This window comes from Artemia franciscana, chromosome 16, assembly GCF_032884065.1.
Source record: "Artemia franciscana chromosome 16, ASM3288406v1, whole genome shotgun sequence".
NCBI classification, from domain to species: Eukaryota; Metazoa; Arthropoda; class Branchiopoda; order Anostraca; family Artemiidae; genus Artemia; species Artemia franciscana.
Genome location: NC_088878.1, coordinates 979,664 through 997,821, shown reverse-complemented (window position 1 = coordinate 997,821; position 18,158 = coordinate 979,664). Strand labels below are relative to the sequence as shown.

The following is an 18,158-nucleotide window of genomic DNA, read 5'->3' as shown; positions in this document are numbered from 1 at the left end:
GCCCCTGAGCTTTGTTGATGGTGATTGCTAATCGAACATTCCCTGTTTCCCCGTCGTCATTTATATATCCCCCCTGTGCCCCCCAGCGTCCCCGTTGCAGTTTTGTCCCTGTGTCCCGGTCGTCATTTATATTTCCTGTGTCTCGGTCGTCATTTGTGTCCCGTTGCCCCAGTCTGTAATTTCTCTTTGTCCCGGTGTCCCAGTCTGTAATTTCTCTTTGAGTGTCCCGGTCGTCATTTACATCCCCTGTGTCCCGGTCGTCATTTGTGTCCCGGTGTCCCTGTCTGTAATTTCGTCAGTCGACAAACATGACGTCAGTCGACACACAAACATGACGTCAGTCGACAGACACACAAACAATCAACTTATTTATATACATATATATATAGATTTAATATTTATTTATTATTTTAATAACATTATTATTAAGTTTTACGTATTTTGCAATAAATTATAATTTAAAGATAACAAAAGTAAAAAATAAAGGTAGAAAAGGTAATAACAAAAACGCTATTCTGTACAAAATTCTAACTCTATTCTTTTTGCGGCCACCAAAACATTAGTTGATGATAGATGGAAAAGAAAAACGGAAACAACATAAGGCTATTCGAAGAACTTTCCAAAATTTTAACTACAGCAGCAACTTTCCGACGCTTTTAAAAACTTGAAATAGAAATAGACATTAGCCAGAAATATCAACCAAAATCAATTCTCCTTTAAATAAATCAGCGTAAAAAGATTTATCATAGAATGAATAAGACAAAGCGCTATTCGAAAAAATTTCCAAAATTTTAACTTCAGCAGCAACTTTCCAACGCTCTTAAAGACTTGAAATGGAAATGGAAATTAGCCAGAAATATCAACCAAAATTAATTCTCCTTTAAATAGATCATCGTAAAATAATATATTGTAGAATGAATAAGACAAAACGTTATTCGAAAAACTTCCAAAATTTTAACTACAGCAGCAACTTTCCGACGCTTTTAAAGACTTGAAATAGAAACAGACATTTGCATTTATCAACCAAAATTGATTCTCCTTTAAATAAATCATCGTAAAATGGTTTATCGTAGAATGAATAAGACAAAACGTTATTCAAGAAACTTTCCAAAAATTTTAACAACAGCAGCAACTTCCCGACGCTATTAAAGACTTGAAATATATATTGAAATACAACCAAAATTAATTCTCCTTTAAATAAACCATCGTAAAATGATTTATCGTAGAATGAACAAGACAAAACGTTATTCAGAAACTTTCGAAAGTTTAAACTACAGCAGCAACTTTCCGACGCTATTTAAGACTTGAAATAGAAAATAGACATTAGCCAGAAATATTAACCAAAATTAATTATTTTTTAAATAAATCTAAAGTTATTTAATATTAATATTAAAATTGTTTTATATTAAAAAGTAAAAATGGATTTAAGGACGAATGATTGCTGTGTTGCTTTTCAAGGCACAAAGATTGCTTCTTCTCTTTAAAAATATTTATTTATAAATAAAAAGAATACAAATAAGTGAAAAAAAAACTAAAAAGCAAATACTCAATTTAAGGAAGTCTATTTTGGAATCCTGTGTAAAGAATGTCTAAGGGGGGATTGGTACACCCATTTAAGAAGACCCCCATTAAAGAAAACAACAGCTTTTAATTTTCTTTTACAACATCAGCATAACATATTATGTACAAAGCATTTAAGAACAAGGCCATTGAAAATGAATCCCTAGTGTCAATGGCTTTCAAAAAAGAAGAAGAAACAGTTTTCAAAGAAGGAAAAAAAATTAAAAATAGAAATTAATTTAACAAACTAAACAAAGTCAGATGTTCAACATTAAGCGGAGATAGGTTGATAATACAAGGTAAGAACTTTGTAATTATTGTTGCTTGCTTAGAATGGGAACTTCATTGGTGTCAATTCACGGAAACTATGGAACGGAACCTTTTTTTTTATTTTGGTAGGGAATTTGTCTCTTTAATCTATTAAAAACGGTGACAATGTGACAACGAGAGTGACAATGAAAGGAGAGTAAGCTTCGCAATTAGTGAAGCTCTAACCTCCAAGGAAGACTGAAGATACGAGATTTATAAGGAGCGTATTCATACTATAAATCTAGAGCCAAAACTGTTAAATCCTATTAAAAATATGGCAATACCAAAAACAGCAATTTTTTCAATGAAAATCAATTAAGAAGTATAGGAAACAGACCAACTATCCCTTAGCAAAACGTCGACCCAATAAAATAATTCAAAGTATTATCTCTATCCGTATGGAACTTTGTAGATAATTCGGCAGTTTCACTAAGATTCAACACTATTTTCTACGTGGTGAGAACGAAAAATTCGGGAAAAAAAACTTCCCAAAGAAAGCATTTTGGTATTCTTGTATGTACGGGAGACGAATTGCTTGGTTCAATTATGGAAATCGAATTCTAGGCTTAGATTCAACTGCAAAACGTGAACCAAAAAGTTTGAAACTTTCCACAGTAAACAGGGAAATCAGTGCTAGTTTATGCACTTGTGCTACTGAAGCAAAGATTCAAATGGCAAGAAATATTCTTGAAAAGCTTAAATCAACACTAATGTATTCTCATCAGATTCATAGCCCTTGTGTCAGGAGACACCTATCAGCTTAGTAAACAGATTAAGCATAGTAAACAAGAACTGCCCAAATCCTTGTTCATCAACAGTAATAAAGGCGTCACTAGTTACAGAATCGGTAATTCAACGAATTTTGCTGACTGGTGGGTAATTTCCACCGACTGAGATCAGGAACTCAGTAAATTTCACTAGAATTGCCAACGACATATGAGCTTGATTTTTTCTCGGCTGGTCAAACAAAACGATAGTTGGTTGGGGGGGGGGGGGGCTCACAAAGCGTGACACCTCTAGATACTAGCAGTTTGAAATAAATATCCAACATGAGGTATAGGTACCTTAGTTTAATGCATTCCTCTCTCAACTTGCACTATTGAGATCAGCAGAGCGGTTTCTCAACCCAAGCTGAAATCAGAGTGTCATAGGATTTCATTCATAAAATCCCCCTTGCATTCAAATTTGCGTGTAAAAAAGCTATATACTTTTTTATATATTTTTTTTCACTTTCAATAGTTTTAAAATGAGATGATTCAACTGAGTGCCCATCAGTAAGAAATGATAATGACAAGTGAGAAGAAAATGTCTCTTGAGCTTTTATTAGAAGTGAGTGCTACTACTCACTTGTTTTATCGTTTAACGAGCTTAGGACAAAGTTTCAATGAGCTATTTGTTCTTTAAATCTTCCATGAAGCTCAATCCTTTTCTGGTGTCATTTTTTTTAAGATACCACATGAAAACTATTTGCTTCTTTTATTCACCCCAAATTTAGCCATTGGGTTTTGTCAACTGAAAAGATTTAATTTGTATGAAGAGGTTTATTTCAAAAAAAAAATTCAAAATCATTTTGCTGTACTAAAAAAGTGTTGTCTTGGCTACCAAAATCAGAGTGGCTGAAATCTGATTCTAATCATGGACCCACTGTGGACTATTTACAAGACTATTTTAAAGACCCCGACTTTTTACGTCTCCAGGATATCTTCTTGATACGTAAGCTGTTGTTCCATGATGAAATGAAAGAACTAAAATTGACCAATCAACTTCTTTCATAAAGATTAGAGTTCAGCACCCCAACACCCAGGTTATCCTCGTGTTTACCCTCCAACAAATTCTCTGCAAACGTCTCACATGCCCTCCCCTTTGGAGTCACCTTACTAGCAAACTAGCAACTTTTTATGAAAAGCCTGCCAACAATTACTGGGTTCTGATTAAAATCACTACTGCGGTACTAAGGTTAATTACTTTTCGGTAAAGTTCTAGTTAAGTGACTTCTTGCTATCTCGGAAAGGGGTTAGGTTAGGAAAATGAAACTTTTGGGGATGGGTCTACAGGCTAAAGCATATCCCGGGAAGGTATTTTAAAGTACTCACCTCCACTCCTTCTCCCTCTAGAGAGCCTTGAAATTTGCCTACATGACAGGTCTATACCTATTGAAATTTTGACAAAACAACATTTTACCTTAATTTTCAGTTACCTGTTGCTTTTTCTCTGCCTTTAGTTCTGAAAATGCAATTCCTGTTATTTGAGTAGAATTCTTAGCCATATCAATGTTTGTTTTTTTCAAAATTTAGTAAATGTATTTGAATATCTTTAAAACCTTATAAATTGGGATTGAGCAAAGTTGTGAAGCTGAAAACAATTTTGTTGTACTTCATTCAAGCAGAAGATCTATTTTGCAAGGTTTCACTTTAATAACACACCTATTTTTAAAGGTCATCAAAGGTCAGGGCCCTCTAGAGGGAGAAGGAGTGGAGGTAAGTACTTCAAAATATCTTCCCAGGACATACTTTAGCCTGTAGACCCATCCCTGAAAGTTTCGTTTTCCTAACCCAACCCCTTTCCAAGATAGTAGAAGTCACTTAACTAGAATTTTACCTTACTTTTCTATAAAAAAAAATCATTCCAACTTCCATCTTCAAAACATTTTTTTTAAAACACCTAAGCTGAAATTTCACGATGAACTTACTGAGTATGATTAGCCATTTCTTTGAGAAAGGGTAGGGGGTGGTAGCCCCAAGTCTTATTGCTAAAATTATCCTTAAACAATTCCTAAGAAATCGTTTCTCATACTCCCTCCTATCTTTAGCGTCCAAGGCTCTGTACCAAAATCATTGGAGATACGACGATCCCTAATATCAAATTGTTAAGGATCATTTACCTTGTATTTCCTTAGGTTAAATTTCCTTCAGCTCAGTTTCCTGATTTACTCTAGAACAGAACAAAAAAATTCTAAAACTATTCTCTTTAAAAAGAATTTTGACAAATGCAAGTTACTGTAAGAACCTTATTTTTCTATGTTTTTTTTTGTTTTTTTAATAGTGATATCAATTATTTGTCACCAAATATCTTTGTAAGGGCGAATTTAAGAAGTTCCCTGGAGTTTTGGAACTTAAGAAGTTAACAAGGCCAACAAAATGAAACTTTTACAAGAAATTTCGACAACTACGATTTATTGCAGGATTTTTTTTTATCATAGTGGTGTCAACATTTGTCACAAAAAAATCTTTGCAAGGGCCAATTTCAGAAGGTTCCCTGGAAACATGGAATTTAGGAAGTTAATAAGGTCAACAAACTGAATTTCAAACCACTTCCTTTATTTTTTCCTCCAGAATAAGTTACTTTCAAAAATTAATATTAGTATGTAGTCTGTGCTGAGAAATGATCTGAATATAATACAAACCTTTTTTTTCAACTCTATTAAATTAGTCCCAAACCCCCTACTAATTTTTAACCCTTTCTTTCTTACTTGGTGGGTACTAGTTTAAATCGTCAATTTGCAACATCTTGGCGCTTTTCTATCCATAATCTAGAACCTTCCTCATAAGCCCTTCCAGGTCAACTGTTGGGAGACCTAAATCGTTTCTAAAACAGGCCAAGGCAATTTGTCCCTGATCAGTTTGAAACTTAAAGCTAAGTTTTTAGGTTGATAGGAATCTAATAAACAAAAATGAGTTACCCGGTGCCCCCTCTTCCCAAAGAAATGAGGCCCCAAATAGAAACGACAAACTTGTTTGAGGGATCAACCTTGTTTTATTGGCATCGAGGCCCTTTCAATAAAATCTAATGGAAATGGCCAGCATCCTCGGCAATAAAGGAGATGATAGAACATTTATTGTAAGATAAATTTCAATTTATAAAAGAAAATTGTTTACATTCAACTGAAAACTAAAAGGAATGAGATCAATCCAAATATCTGTGAATATTGAAGATATAAAATTAAGCTATATTGAAAGATGCGTCTTTTTTTTGTGGGTAAAATACACCTTATGTTCAAGTTCGAGACAGTACAATAAAGTTCAACAATACTGTGCATCGGAAGTATTGTATTCTTCATGTTTTTCAATCAATCCTGTTATTCTTCACTGCCCTGAAAAAACGGTGAATTGGCCCTTTGGGTAGGACACAAACAAGATCTTGGCGATCTGAACTGTTATGTCATATACCTTAATCTAAATGCGAAAAAAACTATCATTCTTATTCAATCCCTACATCCCCATCCTCACCGACCTTACCACTGTCCTTACTACTGTCCCCTGGAAATACTTTTCTCCAGAGTCTGTACACCCAGAAACAAGTGAGGCAAAAAGGAGATATGATGATTTTTTTGTCTCTTTTTTACAACTGATGTTTCTTAACGAAATATAATCTTTGATGTACAGGACAAAATGAATGTGGGGCATCTAAGTGAAAACACCATGCACAATACTTTGACATTATTTATAGGTTAGTTTAAATCTGTGCACAATATTTTTTTAAAAGATGGCATCTAATCACAAATAGTTTGTTTATATTATAGAATTTGCTCGAATTCAAAGAGTAGTTCGGAGGCAATAAAGAATATTTATGTAGAAAATAAAGTAGTTCCCGAAGTGATTTATTGCCATGAAGAATTACAGAAACTACTGGAAAAAGGAGTAACTATCACATTGGATTGGGTACCTGGACATACGAACATTAGTGGAAATGAAATGGCCGACACTGCAGCAAAACAAGCATCCATAGAAGACGGGCAACCACTTGCAAGTGTTACGCCCAGGATGGTTAATCAAATTGGAGAAGTGATAAAGAAATTGAAAATAAGGACACTCGAGGACACTCGTGCATTCTCAACAAATAAATTTATTATACAAAAGAAAGAAAGGCGATTTGAAAAGAAAATGTATGGAGCGCTATGTAAATCTGAAGCCAGGGTGATATTTAGACTAAGGTCAGGTCATGCAGGAACTCAGGCATATAGAGCCCGTTTTTATAATGATGATCCGAGATGTACATTTTGTGGAAATGAGGAAACCGTAGAACATCTTTTACAGGAGGAAGGATATTAGACAATTTATTAGGGAAAACAGAATTCGACAGAATAGTGACATACTAAGCGGAACAGGCTTGAACAGTGATTGTGCTGATGGACTTAAGTTGATATGCAAGTTTTTAAAGGATATTAATCGGATACATCTTATATGAACCAAGTGGCATAGTGACCATAGTATAAGAAGCCTCCTGAGTCCTTGCAGGAAGAGAGGAGGAATCATCCAGTTCAATTCAATTCAATAGTTTGTTTGTTATTATTATTTTTTCTCTCTCTTTTGCTGTGCCCATTATCTTTATTTGTGAGTTAATTCACCTTTTTAAAGAAATTCTTCGGCCTCTTGAAGGGGTTAAATTTTTACGTCACTTTCGTGTTTGTGAGATCAATATTTGAGGATTTATTCATTGATAATGCATTATTAACATGACTTGATAATCAAATAAAAAAAAACAGTGTAGAGCATCTGATTTAAGTACATTCTCTTTTAAAACAAAAAATAATTAAAATTATTCTGATTGTCCTAAATAATTAGCTAATCTAAAAATTTTTTATTATTCTGTTCTAATAATTGTTTCTTTAAAAAAAATTGCAGCAAAAGGAAACAGTTTCGAATAGAAAATGCAACTGTTGGGTATAATAAAAACAAGTCTTGATAATTGAAATTCATTACTGATATTGAATCTGAAAATCTAACAAGAATTTCCAAAATGGACAACAAACCATTAAATTAAAAAAAATTACAGGGGTTTCAGGGCAAAAAAAAAGGTAAGGATTTGGCACCAGGGTGGCAAAGATCAAAATGGGTATTATACCCCAACAGTGCACTTTCAAGCCAAATTAATTCTGATTTTGGACAATGATCTTCTTTAACCACCAAGGGGAAATCCCCTTTGGTCTGTAGGTATGAGTGCAGGCAAGAGCAGAATTATGTTGAGAAGAAAACTAGGATTAAATAGCAGGGGCATGCTTATAGAGAACAGGCGTTTACAAGGCTTGAGTCCCTAACCACTGATAGACCTTGCACAGCAAAAGTGTCTTCAAATACTGCAGTTACATAAAAATACTGCAGGTAGGTCAAATGCTGCAGTACCTGCAATGTTGCAAGTACCTGCAATGTTGCTTCAGTACCTGTCAAATGTTGCAAATACCTGAAATACTGCAGGTCAAATACTGCAGGTAGTAAGAAAGCTGTTTTAATATATTTCAGTTTTGTCAAAATAAATGCTACTAAATGACGAATTTCCTTCATTAAAACGAACATTTGTCAAATTACTATTATGAGTTGTTGGCTGCTTATGATGTTTGTAATAAAAAAAATGGTCGTCGTAATAGAAAAAAATAAGGGGAGTGCCTCCCAAATGCAAAACTTTGGACTTCAGCCCTCCCCCCTTTTTGATATCTGAAAATACATCTGGCAGTAAGCAATAATATTTCTAAACTGAAATAAAATAGATCTTATCAACACACTGCCTCAACCAGTACAAAAATATATATCTGTAAAATCCGATGGGGATAAATCATGTAGAGCACATTTTAGACCATTGAAGATATGGGGTTGCACTATACTCACTGATAAAGCGCACTGTTCATTCAAAACTCTTACACAAATTAAAAAAAATAATTAGAGACAACTTATTTTGTGTGCCATGTTCATAAGTGAGAACAAATTCTGTTACTAAAGGCTCATTGGGGCAATTTTGGGCCTTATTATGATAAGATGCTAGTTCATGCCACATATCATGCATTTACATTTTAAACGTTTTACAAGCCAACAATAACAAAGTTATTTAGCTCTTGGGCTAAAATTTGGACTCTATGGCCAGCATTGTTTAAAAAAGCAACCAGACTCAGAAAAGCAATATCTACTATCCTATAGTATGAACAAACATTAAAGAGGGGCTGACCACAGCAACAATTTTGACCTAAATTGAGATGACAATGACAGCTTTAATAATAAAGTGAAATGAAACAATGAAGAAGTTTTCTAGAAAGGAATCTGAAAATGACGACTGGGAATAAGAATTGACACCATAAAATAAATAGCAATAAAAAATAATCTTATACAATAAAATAATATTTTTACCTTGCTCTGATTTTTATTCCGGCCAGTTCTTGGAAACTATGAAAGACACATGAAAGTCTCCATAGAACAGAGTGAGGGGACTCCCTCAGGAGGGAGGTCTAGGTCTTTTAAAAAAAGTTAATTTTTTTTATACAGGTATCTGGATTTGTGGATTATTTATAGTTTTGACAAATTCAAACTAAGGGGTGTGGGGAGAACACTTTGAAAAGTTGGGAAAGGGAGGGAGAATAGACTAAATAGAATCAAGAAAAAAAGGTTTTTTTGTAGCTAAAATTGGATTTTTATGTATTTATTGGCTACTAGAGAAGACCAATTTCAAATAAAAATGAGCAATTGTCCATTTATATCTTTTTATTTATCTGAAATTTTCTTTTGTATAGTATCTACTTCTTATTTTACTGTTTCCATTTGTATAGAAACTTGTTAATAATTCAAGAGACAACCTCAAATCTTGTTTGGTTCTATTTAATTTAAAAAAAATACAGGTATTACATTTTTTTATGTTCCACTGTACAGATTTTTTTTTTATTTTCTGCTAGCTAATCATGTGTAGGTTAATTACAATAAATAATTTACTTCCCAATAGTCAATCTCAGAAATTACCTTACATTTTCTTTTCTTATAGGAAAAAAGATAAGGGGACCTTATCTTTTCTTATAGGAAACAATAAACATGAGCAACAACAAATTTACACATCCAATATTTCTAAGAAAAATTAAGAACAACACTGCATTAGCAGGATTCCATAGAAGAATACACTTCCCCTACCCCTTGTAAGTAGATATAGATCTTAGGGTATAATTTTTCTAGAGGGTTCTTTAGAACCAACATTGGAGATTCCCCCTAGCTCTACATTGTAAACAGTTTAATCATTTCTAATAACTAGTATTGCATAATTATCCATTTATAGTAGACCTGAATTTAACCCTAGACACCAAGATGCATAATTAAGTGAATAATAGAAATTCAAAAGGAATATAATACAAATGACAAGTAACAGAGAGATCCCAGGAGCTGTCAACATGAAGAAGAAACAAACTTACTTGAATTTTATAATCAATATGGCCACTTGGTCCTCCTCCAATATCAGGTACAAAAATTTCATCTGTCACTTCTTTGGTTAAAGAGCGAATGGCTTTATTAACTTCACAGCCAACTGAAAGATTTGATGCAATACAGATTGCATTGTCTAATTCTTCAAGCTCCCAGTCATGTCCCAGTTTTTTCATCACAACCTGCAGAAGGAAACATTATCAAACCATCCAAAGTTAGCCAGACTCTCAGTTCTCGTAAATTACTTAACTTGAATTATTTCAAAATTACTTCACATCCTTTCACAAGAAAAGGTATTATTGACTATGAAACACTTAAGCACAACTTTACTGGGAACCAGAAATCATATGTTGAAATATGTACTTGTTCTATGATGTTCTATCTTACAATGTCTGATCTACCATGTTCTGTCTTATAAATGTTAAACACAAATTGTCTGATCCATTCTTAAAAACCAATAAATCATCAAAGTCGAAAAAGATGCAGCATTTTTATGTTTATAGGGTTGAAGGGGAGGGGGTGAACCACAAAGAAACGTAATACAGTCCTGATTGAACCACATTTAACATTTCTTCCTTTTGAATAAAATTTATCTATGAGGAATTTGCTTCAAAATGAGGTATTTTGATAATTGTAGCCCCAGTCTTGGGTTCAAAGGCACAATGCTGACTCTAAAACAACTAAATTCTGTAAAACTTAAAAAAGATGCAGCATGGCTCCAATGCTGTTGAGGCTGTTTGAGGGTATGGTTGTATTGACAGAGGGCAAGGGTACTACAACCATAAATACTAAAATCATTAAACAATCCTGACTCCAACAAGGTATAACATGGCTGCCTTTCTGATTGAGTTGTTCTGATCTGATTGAGTCATGGGGACTTTTTCAGAATGAGCCATTTGTTTTATTAGGATCCTGGCAAAGGGGTTTAAATGCATTGTATTGACTGTCAGAAATTTGTGTGTACTTGTTGACCAATTGGATTTAAACATTTATCTTGAGGTTTTCTTCAAACACTGTACTGAGCTACAGTGATGCATGGTGTTTGCATAACCTTAGATTCCAGCTTAATGCAAGCCCTTAAACATTAGTGTAAAGACAGATTTTTAAGTTGGGAAGGAGTACACCTAACATAGAGGATAACTCTGAATATAATACTGACAATTAGCAAACATTAAATATAAAAAAATATATTAAAATTTTTTGATGAAAGAAAAGAGCAATATTAACACATAAAACTAAGAGACATCCTAAATAAGAAAAGATTTCATCTTAGAAAGAAATCTCAAAAGCAAAACTGATACATTTTGATTTTACAAATAAAGCAACGTAAAACAAAAAACATGAATATAAGTCTTCAAGATCAAATTTTTTAGAACAATAACATTGTGATAAAATGTCAGCTTTGTTTTATGCCAATAAAACAAATTACTATCTTATGGATCACTGAGGATATAAGTTGAAATTTTAAAAGCATATTGAGGCGGATTTAAAATTAAACCTGAAGACACTAGACAAGTGAATCAAAGACATGTCATCTCAGAAATACTGGAGGGTATTAAGTTGATATTTTCAGAGAAGATTGAACTAACTAAGAGACTATGTGCATTCAGGTTGTCATAAGGGTATACCTGTAATATCTCAAGAATAACTAAGGACATTAAGGTTAAACTTTTAAGGGCATACTGACAGGGATTTAAAGCTAAAGCAAAAAACACTATCTTCATCCAGGTTGTCAAAAAGGTTTACAAGCAATATCTTAAGTAGAGCTATGGGTATCAAGTTAAAAAACTCAGGCAGTTCTGAGGGAAATTTTAAAATGAACTAAAAGACACTATGTCCTTCCAGGTTGTAAAAGGATGTCTTTGGAATAGCTAAGAAATGGCTAATACTAAATCAAAGAAAACTATATGGAATCATAATGTGAAAGAACATACCTGTAATATCACAGGAACAGCTAAAGTTATTAGGCCCAGTATCTTTAGAAAGAGCACACAAAAATGAATTGAGTAGTTGAATTTTCAGCTTGTCCCTATGTCAGTTATAGAACCTTGTATATATTGCCCATTATTTTAAATAATAATTTGGTAAATAATGTACTTAAAGACAGAAATAGATCCCAGTCTGCAGGAATACCAACTAGAATCTTGAAGAATATTATAAAACAGGTTATAAACAGAGTTCTGGAGATTATACTATATAATAAATATAAAAAAGAGATTCAGTGTTTTCATGGAGATTTCTATTTAACTTTTTAATATGAATGGAGATTATATTATAGAATGGAGTTCCAGAGATTATGTTATATAATAAATATAAAACAGAGATTCACGTTTTCTTGGAAATTTCCATTTACTTTTTAATAAAAATGGAGCTTGTATTATAAAACAGAGTTCTGGAGGTTATTATTACATAATACATATAAAACAGATTCACATTTTCTAGGATATTTCCAATTAACTTTTTAACATAAAACAAAGACTATATGATAAAACAGTTCTGAAGATTATATCATACAATAAATATAAAATAGAGACTCGTGTTTCTTTGGAGACTTCCATTTAACTTTCACCTGGATCTTATTAACTGTCTCAAAAACCTGTTATGGAATGCTATTTACATAATTCTTGAAGCCTGTTATACTAGCTACCTGTTATACAATGCATCAATATATACATTTTCACATACTTTTAGAAAAGATGAAAGTGAATACATCAGTTAATGCCTTCCTTTATGCCCTTTCCAAATTCAAAAATCACTTCTGAGCAAATCACATTTTCAGCCCTTAAAGAGGCCCCAAAAGGTATCTTGTTTATTTAGCACCACAAAAAATTGTCAGCACTAGAAATAGGTAAAAACATTCCATTATTTATTTATAACTATACAGTTTCACAAAATTTGATTTATAAATGCTATTTGTAAATGTCAAAGAATTTACTAGCACCTGTAGACAAGGGTATGCTTCCTTTGTGTAAACAGATAAAATACATAATTCTAGATGATGGGATACAAACAGAAGAAGGAGAAAAATATTGGTGTAGTTGTATTAGTGAGATAAAGGTTCATAGCATTATTTGTCAAATTTGCTTAATCATGTCAGTTTTGTGAAGGTTGTACTTGCATGTACCTTGAGACAGAAACTACATTTTATGATAAAGATGATGACACCATTGGTGTATCACTTTTGTTTCAACCTGTGTACCTGGAGTTATTCCAGCCCAAATATCCTGTATTTACACATATAAAATTGCAATCATTTCCATTTTCGTTGATTGGATATTTGAAATCATGAATCTGTAATAGTTTTGAAATAAATTTGGGCTATATATTTGCATATCAGGGGGTGGGGGTAAAGCATAGCATATATTAAATACGTAAACTAACCATTGCTGTATTTAACATATGCTATGCTTTACCCCCCCCCCCTAATGTGCAAATATATAATAACTCCATAATGGCGAGTTTGTAGTAATTTTGCAAGAGAGAAAAGATGTTCCAAAAGTCAAAAGACATCTATTAACAATAGTTTCATGACCCTAAATAATTGTTCAGGTAACAGGAACAGTGTTGGCCTAAACCCTTTCCAGGATAGCATAAAGTAGCTAAACCAGGATTTTACTGTAAAGTGTTAGTCCTATTTTCAAGACAGATGTTTAGGAATTTTTATTACCTTAAATTGTATTTACAGCAAGATAAGGTGGACTGCATCCTGAAACCCCTTAAAAATGATGTCATGGTAAAACTGACATCATTTTTGAGGGGTTTCTAGCTCTTTTAAAATTTCCTACAAATTTGTTTTTGAAATAACATTTTGCTTTTAAGACTAAGGAAAATGATAATTCCCTGTTCATAAATTACCTGCAAATGGTAATTTTTTCTCACTACAGTTTTTTTTTGAAAACATGCTTTTAAACTTTTGTTTGCTATGAACCATTTTACCTTTTGGGGTCCCATTGAGGGCTTTAAATTGAATTTTGCCAGAAACAATTAATGTAAGTCTAGGAGCAGTCCAGTACATAAGGATGCATGTTAAGAAAACAATTTTTACTTCATGATATGCAAAATAATCCTAGTTAACATATTTTGCAAGGGGAGAAGTGTTATCTTCACTTCTTTCACTGTTGTACAACTTTTAAAAAAACAAAATTCTAAGAAATGAACATAAATTTGACTGCATTCTGTTTCTAATTAATACAAATTTCTAGTTACAAATACTGATATACAACACAAATATACAATACAATACATACAAATACTGATAATTTTGGTTAATTAAAGTTAGTTTAGTTAGATGGCACATGGATGTTTGTTTATATACAATTTTAAAAACTTAGGGAATTGACACAAAAGTTTAAAAATGCAACATAAAAACTAAAATGCAAGGACAGAAGTAAAGATAAAGGTTCTGCTCCTGTAAAATATGTTAACTAGGATTATTCTGCATATTATGTAGTAAGAATTATTTTGTTAACATGTTTCCTTATGTACTGGACTGCTCCTAGACTTACACCAAACAATTATTGAACTATGAAAGAGAATATGAAAAGGCATCAATGATGTATTCACTTTCAATATAGCTAAAGTGTATTGAAAAGTACAAATTTATTAAACAACAAATCTAGTGATAGCCTACTAATCTTTTCTTTTAGTATGTTTCTTATAGTATAGAAATAATGAGATGACACCCCTATACAGTAAATTCTACATTAGCTAGCCTAATTTCAGCTATCTTGGAAAGGGACTAGGTTAGGGAAATGAACTTTCAGGGAAGAATCTACAGTCAAAAGTAAGTCCTGTGTAGGTATTTTGAAATATCTACCTTGGTGAAATTCTAGTTTAGTGAATTCTTGCTATCTTGGAAAGGGGTTAGGTTAGGAAAATGAAACTTTCAGGGTTGGGTCTATAGGCTAAAGTATGTCCTGGGAAGGTATTTTGAAGTACCTACCTCTACTCCTTCTCTCTCTAGAGAAGGAGATAAAAGTGAAAAGTGTTTTATAACAGAGTTTTCTGTTATAAAAGTGAAACCTTGCAAAATAGATCTTTCTGCTTGAATGAAGTAAACAAAATTGTTTTCAACTTCACAACTTTGCTCAATCCCAATTTATAAGGTTTTAAAGATATGCAAATATATTTCCTAAATTTAAAAAAAAACATTGATATGGCTCATTCTACTCAAATAACAGAAATTACATTTTCAGAACTAAAGGCAGACTAAAGAATTAAAGGCAGACCCCTTTCTGAGATAGCAAGAAGTCACTCAACTAGAATTTTATTATCTACCTCTACTCCTTCTTGTTCTTGAGGGTCCTTACCTTTGATGACCTTGATTTAAGAATCAGTGTGTTATAGAAGGGAAACCTTGCAAAATACATCTTCTGTTTAAATGAAGCAGCCTACAACAAAAGTTTTTATCTTTAACACTTTGCTCAATCCTAATTTATAAGATTCTAAAGATAGCCTATGGAAGTAGGCTACATTTCCTGAATTTTGAAAAAAAAAACATTGACATGGCTCAAAATTCTACTCAAATGACAGAAATTGCATTTTTTGGAACTAAAGCCAGAGAAAAAAAACTAGCCTAATAACCAAAATTAAGGTAAAATGTTATTTTGTCAAAATTTAGGCAGGCTATAAACCTGTCATGTAGAAAAATTTCAGGACCCTCTTAAGGGAGGAGTGAAGGTAGGTCATAGTTTGCACCAAAGGCCCAAGAATTTTGATTCTGCCTTGGCCCAACACATGCACAATAACCCTCACCACTTCATTTTGTTTGAAAACACTTCCATTATTCAGAGGTCCTTGTCAAAATATTTGCTGAGTTTTGTCTTCATATTTTGCTACTGGCTGACAAAATTCTCATTTTCTCAACTATTTGATTTTTTTTCATTAATTATATATTATCCTTTCCTGGTTTCTCACAAAACATTGAGCTTTAAATATTATAGGAATGTGTTGAAGCTTGTCTTAAGTTTAATATGGTTCTTTACTTTCCTTAGTAAAACTTCTTTTCTGGATAGTTGTGTTGTAATTAATGTTTATTAAGGGCTTATTTTTGGTTTATTTTGATAATTTTAAATATATATTTATAAAACTATGGTATAAATTAAATAAAAAAACAAGTGTTTTTAACTGAAAGTAAGGAGCAACATAAAATTTAAAATGAACAGAAATTACTCTGTATGTGAAAGGGCCTTTTCCTCCTCAACACCCTGCTCTTTCCGCTAAAGTTTTTTACTGTTTTAAAAAGTAAAGTTAACAGAAAGTGTCAAACTTTAGCATAAAAAGCAGGGCATTGAGGAGGAAAAACCCCTTTCATATATAGAGTAATTTCTGTATAACCATCAATATTGAGCATCTCAGACATAAGATTTTTCAATACATCAAGTTTCATTAAGATCTGACCACCCATTTGCAAGATAAAGATACCTCAATTTTCACATCTTCCAAGATTTCTGGTTTCCCCATCCAACTTCCCTCAATGTCACTGGATTTGGTTGGGATTTAAGATTAGAGCTCTGAAGCACAAGATCCTTCTAAATATCAAACTTCATTAAGATCTGATCACCCATTTTTAAGTTACAAATACATCTTTCTAATTTTTTCAAATTAACCCCCTTCCCCCCAAACTCCCCCAAAGAGAGCATATCCATTATGGTTATTTCAATCATGTATTTAGGACTTGTGGATATTTGTCTCACTAAATTTCTGTTTTGCTCTCTTCAGGTTTCTAAGAATCATTATTGGGCCTTCTTGAAGGAATTGACTTTCTCTATGCTGTTATGATTTACAAAATAAATGTTATTGACACACATATAACATAAGCCTTACCCAATTGTAGCAACAAATTATAATTTTGAGTGAGAAGCCCCTTAAAAGTTCAAAGTCTTATCTGTATTACCCCTGTCAAAAACCCTTTAAAGATAAGATGTTTCTAACAGGGGGTGCGTTTAAATGCCTACATTCCATTTTGAACTATACCATAAAAGGTAATTAACAGTAGTAGCTTAAAAAACAGTGAAAAGTTGAATATTTTAAGGTAAGCAAGGATTTACACTTTTAATAGTAATATAGGATCAAATTAGACCAAAATATAAGCTGTAATGCACAAAGAACTGCGTTATATAGAGGAGGGGGGAAGGGGTATAGTTAGGGATCTCAAAATAACATCCCAAGATATACTTTAGCCTGTAGACACATCCCTGAAAGTTTCAATTCTCTAGCCCAACAACTTTCCAAGATAGCAAGAAGTCAATAGACTAGAATTTTACCAAATTTCACCCCCCTAAACTATACCTTTAATTACAATTTTACCCTGAGGCTGTAATAACATAACCTATATTTAGACAAGCCAATGACTTACAGGTGAGTTCCTAAAATCACCAAAGTAAACATTCCTTGCATTCATAAAACGCCCAATAGTATACTGTGACCAGTCAACAAGTCTGATTTCACCAGTAATAATTGCAGGACACATGTTTACACCATAGCAGGAAGGACATTTCTGCAAGTCCAGAAGATCTTTGTCTTTCAGGTCAACAAACACCGGGAAAGCGGTCTTATAAATACTAAGAAGACACGAAACACCCATAAGAGCAATTAAGTATGATTGCAAAGTAATCTTCTTTCCTTTTATGGGCATTATTAGACAAATTAAAATGCTGCCAAATATGTGTTCCATGTAATTTGTAAATTGTGCTCTTGATGAAAGTGAGACAATTTTATTGTCTTCTTCAAAAATTTTGATTCGGATCTGCGCCCTACGCTCGGAGACTGAAAGCCAAAATGTTGCCCTGAATCTTGAACTTTGGTTGAACATAGTTGAACTTTTGTTAAATTCAAGGAAGTTAGACTCCTTAGTCGCAGTTACTTTGGTAGTTGTATTATGACAAATCATAGCACAAAAGCTTCCGACAAGTTTCTGCAGGTTACTGAGAGGTGCCCAGTCGTGCCAAACGCTACACGCTGGAATTTTCTCCATGATGCAGTAAAGTGTAATTTAGACAATTATGATGCAGGAAAGTTACCCAATGCCTCTGATGAATTTTCAAAGCTGATGTCGGTGAAGAAGGATCTGCTTAAAGAGTATGTGCAAATTAAAGATCCATTGTGCCAACCTTTAGATTGTTT

At 32.9% G+C, this 18,158-nt stretch overlaps 1 protein-coding gene across 2 annotated transcripts in view; it reads right to left on the bottom strand.

The window, feature by feature from the left end:
• Positions 1–17,724, bottom strand: part of LOC136036881 (divergent protein kinase domain 2A-like) — a 42,431-nt gene extending 24,707 nt beyond the window's left edge. For both annotated transcript variants that reach the window (XM_065719224.1, XM_065719225.1), the window contains exons 1-2: positions 17,392–17,724; positions 10,025–10,216 (exon numbers count right to left, since the gene is read on the bottom strand). In XM_065719224.1, coding sequence (XP_065575296.1) covers positions 10,025–10,216; positions 17,392–17,709 — 510 coding nt within the window. In that variant the 5' untranslated portion in view covers positions 17,710–17,724. The remainder of the gene's footprint in view (positions 1–10,024; positions 10,217–17,391) is intronic.
• Between the last annotated feature and the right edge of the window lie 434 nt (positions 17,725–18,158).